The 14,870-nt window shown below is 39.5% G+C and overlaps 1 protein-coding gene across 7 annotated transcripts in view; it reads left to right on the top strand.

The window, feature by feature from the left end:
* The window catches only part of SYT9 (synaptotagmin 9), an 82,563-nt gene extending 68,193 nt beyond the window's left edge, over positions 1-14,370 (top strand). For 2 of the 7 annotated variants that reach the window (XM_060281923.2, XM_088667858.1), the window contains 4 exons: positions 3,868-3,988; positions 4,806-4,977; positions 6,949-7,078; positions 7,645-7,898. In XM_060281923.2, the coding sequence (XP_060137906.1) occupies positions 3,868-3,988; positions 4,806-4,977; positions 6,949-7,078; positions 7,645-7,752 (531 nt within the window). In that variant the 3' untranslated portion in view covers positions 7,753-7,898. Of the gene's footprint in view, positions 1-3,867; positions 3,989-4,805; positions 4,978-6,948; positions 7,079-7,644; positions 7,899-8,551; positions 10,338-13,052 lie in introns of those variants that run through there. The other 5 variants (XR_015949557.1, XR_015949558.1, XM_088667841.1 and 2 more) reach the window with 5 other exon arrangements.
* Positions 14,371-14,870: the final 500 nt, after the last annotated feature.

The following is a 14,870-nucleotide window of genomic DNA, read 5'->3' as shown; positions in this document are numbered from 1 at the left end:
TATTGCTAGGACTTTAAAATCATTGATTGGTCCAGAACTGCATAGGGGCGATAGCATACAAACAGCCAGCGACTCCCCAAACCTGTGGGTGTGTGCAATAGGGGACGCATCACCTGGGCTACTAGCTGACAGACGAGTGTAGTGTAGGGCATTTTATTATTTAGCAAGAAAATAAATAAATGATGAACATCCTTCTCACCCAGAAAGAGTTTAAACACAAGTAGAAGAAGATATTCGTCACCTCTGGAGGTGGGAATTCAGTCTCACAGCAAGTAGCTGTGGGTTCCTGTCAACTTCTCTTGTCTTGCACAAATCATGACATTAAACTTCAATCTCTGACTGGTCAGGGACCTCTAAATGGGCATCGCCCCTTTCCTGGAGGGGTGTGTGTTAATAATTAATTCAATTTTTGCAACAAAGAACCAAAACCCCTGACCATTCCTTGTTTTCTTTCCTACTGCCTTGTTGATTCATCTCTGATCTCCGGGCGTCTCCTGGTTTCCCCCTAAAAATAGGTACTTATTCTGAATAGTGTCCCCTGATGTGCTGACTTTTCTTGCCTTCCAATTTCAGTTCTGCATTCTGTGTTCCCATCCTGTTATCCTTAACATATGTACCCCAAATGTAGTAGATGATGATTAATTAAATTCATTAGTCACCTTTTTTTTTTGCCACAGTTGTGCAAAGCGACTTAACAATATTTTAAGCAAAAAACAAAACAAAACCCAGTATTAAAACCAGCATTATATTTCCCCCTCTTGAAAACCTTTTCCTAGGCCAGCATATGTTTATATACTGAAACGTGTCTTTGCCAAAATGGTAAATCTAACCATCACAGCTAGTAGATATTGAGAGCCAGGTCCTCCATAAATTTGTATAATCCTTTTAAAGCTAGCCATGTTGGTGGCGCTCATTGCCTGGTGTGGGAGCAAGTTCCATAGTTGAACTAGATACTGCATGAAGAAGCAGCTCTTTATCTGTCCTGACTCTTCTGACATTCAGCTTCATTGAATGTGCCTGAGTTCTAGTGTTATGAGAGAGGGGGGGGGAGAAAACTTTAATTTATCCACTTTAAGCACACCATACATAATTTTATACCCCTCTATCTTATTCACCTTTTTCCCTAAACTGAAAATCCTTGAATATTGTAACCTTCTCTCCTTGGGGAGTTGTTCAAGACCCTTGCTCATTTGGGTTACCAGTGTGGTATAGTGGTTAAGAGCGGTAGACTCGTAATCTGGGGAACCGGGTTCGCGTCTCCGCTCCTCCACATGCAGCTGCTGGGTGACCTTGGGCTATTCGCACTTCTTTGAAGTCTCTCAGCCCCACCCACCTCACAGAGTGTTTGTTGTGGGAGAGGAAGGGAAAGGAGAATGTTATCCGCTTTGAGACTCCTTCAGGTAGTAATAAAGCGGGATATCAAATCCAAACTCTTCTTTTCTGAACTTTTTCCAACTCTACAATATCCTCTTTGAGTTAAGGCAGTTAGTTAGCTATCTGCTATGACCTTGAAGGTCTCATTCCTAGTCACCTACCACCAGATCAGAACCACATGTGAATTATTATTTTTTTACCCCAACATGCTTCACTTACCCTGTTTACATTGAACTGCACTTGCCATGTTACCACCCATTCATTCAGTTTTGGCGGGGTCCTTTTGGAGTTCTCCAAACTCTCTTTTTGTTTTAATGACCTTGAACAATTTTGTACCATCAGCAAACAGGGCCACCTCACTGCACACCCCTAAACCTATATCATTTATGAACTAATTAAAAACACAGGTCCCAGTACCAATTTCTTGGGGAACTTCATATTTGCGTATCTCTCCATTTGGAAAACCTTTCACTTATTCCTCTCTGCTTAACTGCTGCATAACCCATTTCTAATCCACAAAACGAGCTCTATTCTTATTCCATGACTGCTAAACTTACTCAAGCGTCTTTAGTGAGGTACTTTGTTGAAAGCTTTTTGAAAGTCAAAGTATGTCATTTGGCTCACCTCAGGCTATATGCTTGTTGACACTCTCAAAGATCTACTAGGTTTGTGAAACAAGATTTGTCCTTGCAGAAGCCCTGCTGACTCTATTTCAGCAAGTCTTGTTCTTCTAATGCTTGGATATTTTTGTCTTTAACAATACCATCCAATGTCAATACTGAACCTTGATCACCCCAGGGTCACCACTATCCTCATTGTAGCAGGCATTTCTGATGGAGAAGTTTACATTGATTAGTGAGTCTGATCTTATCATAGCATATGTAATTCTAAAAGGATTGTGTTCTTACCTTGCTTTCATTACAGAAATAATGCAAAATAAATGGAACTGCTGTTAATGAAAATATAAGCTTTGGAGACCAATTACGTGAAATCTCAAATAAAGATTTAAGTACAGTATTGAAATTGAAGAGGCAGGCCTTTCAAATTTTCTACTCTAGTTAATATGATTTCTTCAGGTAAATTTGCTTGAAGCGTTAAGAACATGCCTGTTTTACTACAAATCATTATTTCAATTTGATGCAAAATGTCATGGAGATTTCTAGTTTCAAGATCACATATTAGTATGACTCCATGGAAAAGTACACAGTAAGCTTTGTGCTTTCTGGTGTTTTCAAATTCAATTATAATCAAACAGCTCTAAAAAGAGACTTCTTTCCTAGTGTAGATTTTTATTACCAAATGGGAAAGATTCTTATGATTCAAAGAATACAAATGTGAAATTATACTTAAAATAAAATGTCTCCTAGTGTTCCCAGGGCAGCCTTTCTTCTCCATTTGCATATCTGCTTGGCAGGAGTGGTTGGTTATTGGGGCACAGATAATAATAACTTCCTTCTAGCAGGCAGCTATGCTAACAGGAAGTGAGGGATGAAATGTGAGAAACCTGAGGAACTTCCTGCAATGCCTCAGGAACTCTTGAAATGGTTCAGAGCAACCTCCAACCTTGTTCCCTCATTTGGTGAATCATTCTCCTTATGCAATTATTCGGCTGAATGCCACCCAGTACCTCACAAAATATTGCCTCTGAAGGTGAAGATTTCGTTTAACTGTACTTCATACCATCCTTTATACTAATAATTAATCCTTCCCGGGTGGCCCCTTCTATAGCTGAAAGCACAAGCCATACACGAGAGCAAGGTACAGAAGTGCAGAAAAACTTGAGAAAACAAATTAGGAAGGTAAACACACAGAAAGCCCAGCAAGGACATAGCATGCTCAATGGCCATGGAATGTTGCCTAGCTTCGAGGAAAAAACAATGTACATATCACATCTGTTCAAAAATAATAGCTGGAATGTATTACGGCAGTAACAACACAAACATTTTAATGTATGATAGCATCAGAAAAGTGACGTGCAGAAGTAGTTGGTTGCTGACTTCTAAATTCTGGTATCCTGCCATGGTACTATTTGAGGTACAAGGACAGACAATGTCAGGGTGGATCTACACAGAGGAAAAAAACCCTGCTATGAATAAGTCATAAATTAATTTATTATAACAAAAGAAAAAAAGCTATGTAAAAATCGCATAGAACTTTTATTTTGCTCTCTGGCGCTTTCTGGTGTTGCATGTTTATAATGCATATATATATATATATATATATATATATATATATATATATATATATACACACACACACACACACACATATATTCTCTCTCTCTCTCTCTCTCTCTCTCTCTCTCTCTCTCTCTCTCTCTCTCTCTCTCTCTCTCTCGTGTAGCTGAGTCCCCAGAATGAAAAGTGGGCACAAATAATGTGCTTGCTTTAGATCCATATTATATCATGGCAAACATAAATTTATTTTGGATATTTTAACTGATGCAGAGAGACATTTTCAATACTGTTCTAAATGTATTTTATTGTCTTATAGGACAAAGTGGATCTTGGCGAGTTGATGTTTTCACTTTGCTATCTTCCAACTGCTGGTAGACTAACTATTACTATAATAAAAGCTAGAAATTTGAAGGCCATGGACATAACAGGAGCATCAGGTAGGAATGTTTTTTCATTCCAGTTTTAATGTACTGTTTAGAAAGCAATCATACAAGTTTAGCATATGCCCATCCTAGCATTTCCTTTCCTTTCTATAAATGCAGTAGTTTGTTAGAGGGGGAAAGTAAACTTGGTCCTCAACCACTTCATCAGTATTTTTCTGAACTGAGGTAGTGGAATATCCCAGAGGCATATTCCTTGCAAAAATGTGCAAGGGGTCTGCAGTGATCCTCTTTCAAAACATTGTCAGCAGTCGTTTGTTACACAATTAATCAAAAGTATAGCCAGGCACCAGGAATAAAAGAACTCTGCAGAGTAGAAACACATCCCAAACAGACCTGACATTTGCAGGTAAGACACACACTCCACCCTTTATCAAACTACATGGCTATTTTAATTGGGGTGGAAAAACCATCCCAGTTTATTTCCAATGCTTCTTGCAAGCATTTGAGTTGGAGGGGCCACACACTGTCATCATATGTACTGAAGAAGGGTTTTGACTATCTCATTTTGGGTTGTGGGTGTGACATATTTTATTGCATATTTCTAGTCCTTTAACAAATTCTGTATTTCAGATCAACTCTAGTTTATAAATAGAGATCCTATTGGGGTATAAATCTTCCCCCATGAATGAATAGTGTCAGCTAAGACACAATGGAGAGCGAGGTTATTAATTGTAGAACATTACTTTTATTTAAAATACAGATGACAAGATTATAAGGAAAAGGTATCAGAGAAACAAATTTGGTGCATTATTGCTTTAAACTTGTGATTATTTTGAAATAAACCAGTATGTTTGTTATATCCTTCACACAGATCCGTACGTGAAGGTTTCACTAATGTGTGAAGGGAGACGATTGAAGAAGAGGAAGACTTCCACTAAGAGGAACACCCTTAATCCTGTTTATAATGAAGCCATAGTCTTTGATGTCCCTCCAGAAAACATTGACCAAATTAACTTGTTTATAGCCGTTATGGATTATGACCGGTGAGATATCTGGACATCTCTTCAGACTAGTGATCTAATCGAATCTGATGGCAGTAGTTGGTTTTGTCTTCTTACTGAGATCTCTTTAAACTGCCAGAGCGGAGAAACCAGATCTCCCTTTGACAAAAGAGCTGGGGATGAATGAATGGCAGCAGGGAAATGGATTTGGGTGGACTTAGAATGAGTGATGGACAGAGAGTGTAGGCAGTGCCAGATTTACTTATAAGCTAAACAAGATATAGCTTAGGGCCCCACTCTCATGGGGCCCCCCAAAAAAATTAAAGAAAAAAAACCTGGATGTACATTTCCAAAATATAATATACTTCTTTTTCATTGTATTTCAGTTCAACAATTACTTTGATAAAATACATATTTTGTTATGTGCAAATGGCTTTAGATACCTATTAGGTCTGACCAAACTGCGGGAGGCAGTGGAAGACAGGAGTGCCTGGCCTGCTCTGGTCCATGGGGTCACAAAGATTCGGACATGACTAAACAACAAACAACAACAATATATTCAACACAAAACAGCGGCAATTTGTTGTTGACAAAGGACAGCTGGACATATAAAGGGCCCCATTACCCTCAGTAGCTTAGGACCTCATCAAACCTAAATCCGGCCCTGAGTGTAGGTTGGAAAAAGACAGTGTGGCTGTGAGAGTTAGAGAGACCAAAGGAGAAATAGGATGAGGGAGATATTAAATTATATATTTAAAAGAATTAGGATAGTTTAAGATAGCCATGATAAGTCAGGAAACTGGAACTATTCAAATTCTGTATATATAAAGACTGCTTGTTCTGCATGTTATGTTCCTTAATTCACATCTGGGTGGATTCTCAGATAAATATGTTTCAGCCCATGCATTTGGTGTACGTTTAACGTGAGGCAATATATAAACGGAGAGTCCTACTGCTCTCTATAAGCCAGTAGGTGATCGCAGCAGGTATTTTGAGAGAGATCTGGACTCAGTAGAGCAGCTGTGGAACTGACTTTAGTGACCATTTGGGGACACACCCTTGTGAGGGACTGTCGGGAGTGTCACACTCCCCAACTCCTCCTTCAAGCACTGGAGTGCTTAAAAATATTGGAGTTTCGGACCAGTTAAGAGAGGTGATAGCCTAAGGACTTGTACACATCATAGGCTGTACTCCACATCTGCTCATTGGTGAGATCTCCAAGGCTTTATGAAGTGGAAAATCAGTTAACATTGGGCAAGTCTTATTTCTCCTCATTTGCCTCAATTTGTGTGTGCTTTTTGCCTCATGTGATGGGGAACCTTCCTGGTAGGCTGGAGGTGTGATATCTTAAATGGCGCCTCCAAGCTAGGGATAGACCAGAACCAAGTATAGGTCTAGGTGCAGTAGCAAAGGAGAGGTGTAGACTAGCCACACACATAACATTTCTTTCTGGCTTCACCCAACAGAAGCTGCTTTGGTGGGTCCACACTGCCAACATGTTCCCTAAAATTAGGGAAAATGTTGACAGTAAGAACAGTAAATGGGACTTTAAAAATGTTATTATATCTTTACATGGGGCTTACAGTTATCTCCACTAGCTCTAATTTATATACAAGAACTAAACTTCCATTCGCTGAAGACCAAATACACAAGCTGCTAAATAGGTATATGCCTCTCACGTGAAGGTTTAAAAAACAACCAAAAACAACAACCTGTAAATTGCATCAGCTAAGGGAGGATGATAATTAATGGGATCAGAACAAACGGGGTGTGTGTGTGTTTATTTAACCCTTTCCTCCCCTGCTATGGAGTGAGGAATTTTCTGCACAAATTTCCTCTTCATCCTTGCTCAGATCCCATTAGCATTAAGTGCAAAAAGATACATTTAAAGTCATGTCAACTTTAGTCCTTAGATGTGTTTCCAAATGCTCACCCTTGCTCAGAGAAGGTTTGAATTACACGGTTCCTAGATGTGAAATTTTAAGAAATAAATATTATTGAACCTTTTCACAGTGTAGGTCACAATGAGGTCATTGGAGTCTGTCAAGTAGGCAACGATGCGGAAAGCCTTGGGCGAGACCACTGGAACGAAATGCTCTCCTACCCTCGGAAGCCCATCGCTCACTGGCATTTGCTTGCAGAGGTAAGACTCCTTCGCCTGACACACTGCCTTTTCCATTATGCTAGAAGCTCTTAAAATGACCCTAGTGCTGGAGAAAACACCTTTCCCCCGCCCTCTTCAAACAAGAATCCATTTAAGACACATTGGAATCCGGAAGCTTAAAGCAAGGCTGATGTAGAGATCATGCGAAATCTGATCCCAAGAGATTTCATTTTTAGTGCAGTGTGAAAATACTTCCAACTTAAAGGTAAATCCATATATCATGCATATGTGGATTTTTATAACATCTAAAACTTTGGGTATATACACCAGTACATCCTTGTGTACTAGAATACATCTGTCTTTTACAGATGGTGGTGTCCACTGGATTACACATATGAAAAAACTACTAACAGGGCTTATGATTACGTTTATATACAAGACAGAAATAATGATTTATTATCTGGTAATAATGTAAGCCCACCCCGGTGTCCAGAGGGATGTCAAATTATGTTGGAATTAAAAATGTCCGCAGAGTTCAGGACATGCAGTCGAAAGCTCTCCTCAAGTTACAATTAGATTCCTCTGTTTCTTTTGTCTTCATTTAGGGCCCTATTCCACAGAAATGTTATGCGGGCCTTCTGCGCATGGATGGCTGCCGAAGAGGCTTCCTCACTCTTTTAACCTATTCAGCAGAAATTTGGCATTCCTGTTGAACCCTTTCTTAGCCATTTTCTCAGGGGCCATTCCGCAGAGAGTCCAAAGGGGTAAAGACATCCCTTCAATTCCATTATTTAACCCTCATCCGCTTTCCCAACCCCAGAATACATTAATCCCAAACCACAAGGTGCAAAACTTCTGTTTGTTAGATGGAAATGTACCTACTTTTGTTTCTGAAGCTTTCTGTAGTTTTGATTCTAACATAGATACCCATGTCTATCTGTAACACCCATATTTTCATCTATACTCCTTAAATGAATTGCATTGTTAGCCGTGTCGTCTCAACCCACATAATGCATTTTTTTGAGATGCATGGAAAATAAAACATTTTATTATGATAAGTATTGTCATAGGTGGGGGGGGGATGGAATTCCTTTGTTTTATATACCTAACCCCACTTCATATACCTAACCCCATTAGGTCAGTGGTCAAACTATTAGTAGACAGTTTTGTTTTCATAATGTATGGATTACAATACAATAGTGATATGGAAGTTCCAGTAAGTTGTGTGTCTTATCCCTTTTAACCATCAGTGGCAACTGCCCACACAAAACCGAGGGAGCAGTACTGTGCCTCTGTGATTGACCACACCATAGATTTTAAAAATAACAGAGGGGCTTACTACACTACCCAAAACCGAAAGAGAACATGTCTCAAGGTTCTGAAGAAATATATAATTGTGTGTGTGTGTGTGTGTGTCTTATTAATTTTAAAATGCAGTTGTACAGTAGGAAAAAATCAGGAAAAAATCCATAAAGTACAACTGAACAAAGACAGATCTCATTTTTCCTGTAGAACAAGATAGAGAGATGAGGTATAAGACCAGGATGCAGAATACAGAAGAAAAGCAGGAACCTTCTAAGACTCTTTCCAAAAGTCAGGAGCATGTGGAGCAGAGGGCTGAAACCCTTCAGAGGTGGAATTAATAAAATTCAGAAATGGAAACCACACATTTGCAAACATGTCCGGTGTAGCTTGGCCCTTGGGCACATTTCAGAACAGCCCAACGTGTTTTGGCCAATGACCGTTTAAAGGTCTTCTTCAAGGGCTACAAAAACACAATAATACACCGCATGAATCAGAAATGGAGTGCATATTGAAGCTAGAGACTTTGGTGCCACGTGGGCTTAAAGAAGACTTGGATTTCCTTCCACACTTGGAGACATGTCCCTGGGGTTTTTTGTTTTTGTTTGTTTTTTGCACTGTCATGTTTACAAGTGAAAGTCCTTGATATTTTTATCGGAAATTAGGAACACTTGAGTGTGATTCATTAGAAAATACGCCATTTGCTGCCTTCAGACAACAATTCCAGTTGCCAGTTAATGTGAACAGGGATATGGGCAGGCCATTTGTCAATTTAAGTAAGTATACATAGGCTCATATGCAATTTGTATATGTTCCTACAGCCCCTGAAGAAGTCATCACTTGGTGTGGGGAACCTTTGGCCCTCCAGGTGTTACTGAACCAGAACTCCCATCAGCCCCGGCAAGCACGGGCAATGGCTAGGCATGATGGGGGTTGTAGTTCAACAGCATCTGGAAGGCCAAAGGTTCTCTATACCTTTGCAGGCCGAAAAGACTTTGGGCTGTTGCGAAAATAAAATCCATACATTTCTTCAACATCCTGAGAAACACTCTCTTTTGGTTTTGGGTTCATTTTGGATTCTCTCCACTTTTTGCATTTCTTGTTCACTACAGTACATCAAAACTACAAGCGACTCCCACCCATAGCATTTTGAGAATTTGGGTCTCGTGGGATGAGTCATGCACTGAGTAGTTTTGACAATTGGAAACCACCCAAGTACAATTAAAGAAACAAATATAAGAGTTAGATTAAAAAGAATATATAACAATATTAGGCCTATTCTAGTGGTTTAAAAACATTTGGTGAAAAAGCCTGTGGACTTCTTTCTTCTCCAGGCACACATTCAAATCGAAAGCAAATAAAGTAGGTTTGTGGTGCGGCCAGACTTGTTGATTTTATGACACTGTAGTCTTTTAGCAAGTTTTGCTATTTAGATTACAATTTGTTTGGCCTAATTCAAACTTGTTATATTTACTTTGCAGCTCTGATCCTAAAGGGTTTTGAAAAATCTGAGCTCCCGGTCATCTCCCTTTGGGAAAGGCCGAATAAACTGTAGTCCAATTAGCAAATCTTGGAGAGAGACTTTCAACACAGCAGCAACACCTCATCTGGAGAAAAACAAACAAACAAACCACTAAAGCACTTTTTACATGGTATGCAGAGATTGTGATAAACCAAAATGTGAAATGACTATCAGACCCGTAATGGAAAATATGTAGACCAATACATCTTTGTTACATTTTTTTTGAGGCTGGGGAGTTGGGTATTTTTGTCAATCTGAAAAGCCAGTGCATAGAATGTTTGATAGTAATAATGTGCATCACTAAGTAAAAAAGAAAAATCAAAAATACAATTGTAAGCCACAGTCATTCTGCTATTGGGAGCACTGTCTAGTCATTAAAGAACTTAGATGAAATATTTATATTCTGTTTGTGAATCCATATTAAGTTGTCAAATAACTGTTCCAAGTTTGTAGAATAAATCATTTCCATAATTATCGCTTAATCTTGTCCTGTTAACCATATATACTTCAAGTTGGCATCTGCAATGAATTATTATTTAAATCTTGCATAGTAATATAATAGAATTTGAATTTTTGGGCTGGGTTCAATTCGGCCTTCCTTTTCAGATTGGACCAAAACAGTTCTGTGATGTTGGGGAGCTGGGGAACTGCATTTTTCTCGCTTTCTGGCATGCTTGGGTGCAACTGTGTATGCTTGCAAAGGCATCCAAGTCTGAAACATGAATTACTTCAAGCCTTTCCTATCGCCTACTGTTGCCTTGTTTTCTTTGGTAAAAATGCCAACAGCAGAAAGAGTTTGCAGCTCTTTCCTGGCCCACCTCTTTCCTGACGGTATCATGAGGATTTCCACGCAGCACACATGAAGCCGCATACTCCAAATTAGTACATTTTAACAAAGCCCATTCTAAAACAGGAATAGTTAAGAACAACAAAAGCAGTAAGAATTGCAAATTAATTTTACTCCCGTCATTTCCTCTAGCTATATATTTTTTTTCCTGAATAAGAGAAGAAAATAATGGCAATTATAGAAAACTCATAGTTTCCAGTATGATACTGGGCAAGGTTCAACGAAGTTCTTGCATGCACAGAATGAGGACTGGTCACAGAATGGGACTTTCCCCCTTCTCCTCACCCTCATGGACCTCCTAAATTTGCTCTGGAGGATTGAGGAACCTCCAGAACAATATTGGGGCACAGGGGAGGAGACGGTGGGGCAGTCCCACTGTGTGAGCTGGCCTCATTCCCCACACGTCTACCCCACTTAGCATCACCTTGAATTCCACCCATTGGATGGAATTAGATATCTATGCAATTGGTTCCTTTTACAGTAGGCCCTATGAAATACAGAAACTGTAATGGATTGTGCTGAAATGCATTGCAATTCAAAGCAAACGAAAGGAGCATTTTTTGATATGCCATATCCAGGCGCAGTATCTAGGACCAAAAGTAACAGATACATTTTTAAAAAGATTAATTCATGCATCATGTAGCCCCCTCGTAGCCCTCAAGTACAGAACAGGCTATCTCCATCCTGTGACAGTTTCACAGACATGGAATGGGTCTGTGTATCATTTGCGTATAGGTGTTTGCTTTTTTTAAAGGAACCCTAATAAATATACATGTACTTACAAGGTGGTCCGATGGCTTCTTTCTTTCTTAACATTTTACAGCTCCTGAGAGCAGGAAGCAAGTCCCTCATGGCCACACAGGTAAAAATGCTTACACAGAAAAAGATAGCTGAGGGCAGCCCACTTTTTCTATGTACAACTCCCCAGGAAGGGACTGCATGTTATGGTGTACAGTCACTGCTTCGGAGCATTTTTAAAGACTTCTTAACCTGCACAGCCACAGTGGACTTAATAGCTGATCAAAGCAGCTGTAAAAGGTTTAAAAAGAAAGAAGGCAGCCCTCGGACCATCTCCTAAGTACTGTTGCCATAGCCAGGTGTGTATCAGTTTGTAGATTATGTGCACAATTACATATATCTACATTCTAATCGACACAAGGGCTGGGGGGTGCGTGGGGTGGAATGGTTAGGTTTGCTTTTAGAAACCCGCAGCAAATAAAGTTCCTCCCACCTTCCTGCTCCACCATTTTTCATGAACATCTCATTTTGGGGGATTTTCTGGCTCCCTCTGCTGCTACGTGTCAAATTCCCAGATGAAAATACAGAATGCTTCTCCCTGTAATGGGATCACATGAGAGGTATATTCATTGTTCTTTGCAGAAGTATTAACTGAGTTGTGAGGACTATAGTCACAGAATTAAGCTGCACGGAGGGTCCCATAATAATTAGCATTGGAACATATTACTTGAGCTCGTCCTCACACCTGAGACCTCAGCCTACTTCCATGTTAAATTTCACGTTGACATAAACCATGGAAGGGTTTGGAAACCAAGACATGAGTTCAGCCTTCAAATCCTCCCCCCCCATTTTTTCCATGCATAAAAGTCCTTAAAAGTGGGATGAATCATGCCATCATTGAAAGCACTGAAGATTATAGCAGCACTTCTGAAATATTAGAGGGTAGGGAGAGACGGCAAGCCTACCTAAACTGCAGGAAACCAGGCTAAAGGAATCAGTGGGATACTTATTTTGGAGCTATCTTTTTCTCAGTGCTCAGTATTCAGGAACACTTAGAAGTACAGTCATATATATATATATATATATATATATATATATATATATATATATATATATATATATATATATATATATGTGGCTAATGAATGGGGAAGGGAGAAAAGTTAAAAGCAGGCATAACTTAAATTGGACCAAAGCAGGCAGGGACGTCCTGAGTTATCACAGTGTTCTTTCGTTCTGTCAAGAGCAATGTACTATAAAATGACTGTACCTCAGAGTAAAATTGGAAAAAATAATGGCAGTGGTATTCATAAGGAAATAATTCTGCCATACAGTCCATTTTTATAAAATAGCTTCTTCTGTAAAAAAAACAACCACAACAGAATAATACTACATACAAAAAAAGGGGGAAAGGGAGAGCACTAAAGTCTACTCTACTTATGTTCCCCCTGTCATTAATAGTTGCTTTCTTCTTCATAATTGTGTTTTATAGTGAACAGTTAAAAGAAATAAGATGTGCCAAACTGAGGTGTGATATTAATGGAACTGTGCATTCCCTGTGGTATATCTTCAAGCATTGCATTAAAAGGTTGTTTCTAATACAGTGGGTTGGGCAAGGAACTGCAGCTGGAAGCAAGCCCGGGTCCTGCAATTCTCTCAAAGGGCCTCCATCTCCGTGAAGGGAAATGAACTGTGTACATCCAAAGGACTCAGGAAGGATGGGCAACATGGATGCACACCTCCACTGCTAAATAAGCTAACAAAAATGACACAGACAAGGCACGTATAGAAGATGGACTGTAAGCACCCGGGCTCTTCTTTTCCTCTGTTTTCCATTTCCTCACTGTTTCTGTTTTCCTTTGGCCGCTGCAGAGTGAATACAGGTGGCTAACAAATGGAAACGCGCTACGGTGTGCTTGTAGCTGCTTGGAAAGCTGGCTGGCTTTCTCATCTTGCTGGATCAGGAGGCCTGTAGCACCACACCTGATCTGAGGAGGAGGAGGGAGTGGTAAAAACCATCGTGGCGACAGCGCTCCTCTGGCATTCTGCATAGTCGTAATGCACACACACCTTGCTTCATCACTTTCCAACCAATGATTTAAATAAGTGTTTTAAAACAAGTGGGGAACCTCCATGGGTAGAAGGAACTCCCTGGCTCATAAATACACCATCCAACTCACCTTTGTGTGAACCACTAAAGAGGGCTGATAATGGGAGGGTGAAACACGGCTAGCTCACTAAGTGGTTACAAGCACACCAGGATGCAAATCAGTAATGGGGAGCCCTCAGCCTTCCAGGTGATGATGGGTGCCACCTTCCATGAAATCAGTCGTCATGCTCAAGGATTGTGGGAGTAGTAGTCCAGCAAAATCTGGAGGGCCTCGGGTTCTCCACCCCTCATGCACAGGCAGCACATGACTTGGTAAACAGTAATCTGTATTCACCCATAATTTTCTCTCAAATTTGCAATGTTTTATTTGGTTGCATGCTGGATAGTCCTCCTCCATTTTTATTTTCATTTTCTTATTTAAGGCTCATCTGAAAAGTATGTAAAGAGATCTGTTGTATTTAAATATGACTTTGCTTTGATGACACACAGACATTGTACTATACTTTTAATATTTGTTGTTCAATGAGTAGTCCTGGTACATCTATGTTCAGTGTCTAATTTGGAGCGTGAACCCACATCCTTGTCAAGGCTTTGTTAGTTTGGTGGACTTCTTTTCTCTTCGTTCAGTAGAGGTAATGCATGATTGATTTGCAGTAACAGTCTGAGGGGCAAAATAAATTGAACATTTCTTAATTTTATATTTAAAAAGTATAACATTCTTATAAACACAAGTAAAATGTACTGTGGTTTCACTTATATAGATCTAGTCTGTACGAATTATTTTGTTCTTAATAAAATGACGTAAGAAATTGTGCTATTGTAATTTATGCCTATTTTGTATTTATATATTAAAGTTGAAGTGAATGTTTAAAGAGCTCACATTCAGTGCTTTAAAAGTCTTTTAATTCCATGTTCCCTGATAGCAACCTGTGGAGTAATTTTCTCCGAATCAAAGCCATAAATTAAGGCTGGAAGCAAAATAAGCAAGTAGCATATGCAACAAGGAGAGGACAATGCAACAGATACATTATTTGGGTTCCCTGTTGAAATGGAAATCTGCAGGATAAAACACAGTTTCTGCAGAGTTAAGTATTATTTCCTTAAGCACCACTGAGCAATTTAAGGGCAGTGTTGCAATTTGGTTCACCCACCCACGATGTTTCACATTTTAATTTTTCAAAGTGACAAGAGTATAATTTTCTTGTTTAAATGAGTAAGACTGACTTTCTCTCTGCCAATGTTTGACATGTCATTCAGGGAAATTGTTAGGTGTGCTTAGGTAGAGTGTGGTCATGCATGGAAAAGAGGAATT

Source organism: Zootoca vivipara, chromosome 1 (assembly GCF_965207765.1).
Source record: "Zootoca vivipara chromosome 1, rZooViv2.hap1.1, whole genome shotgun sequence".
NCBI classification, from domain to species: domain Eukaryota; kingdom Metazoa; phylum Chordata; class Lepidosauria; order Squamata; family Lacertidae; genus Zootoca; species Zootoca vivipara.
This window is presented reverse-complemented; position numbering and strand designations above follow the sequence as displayed.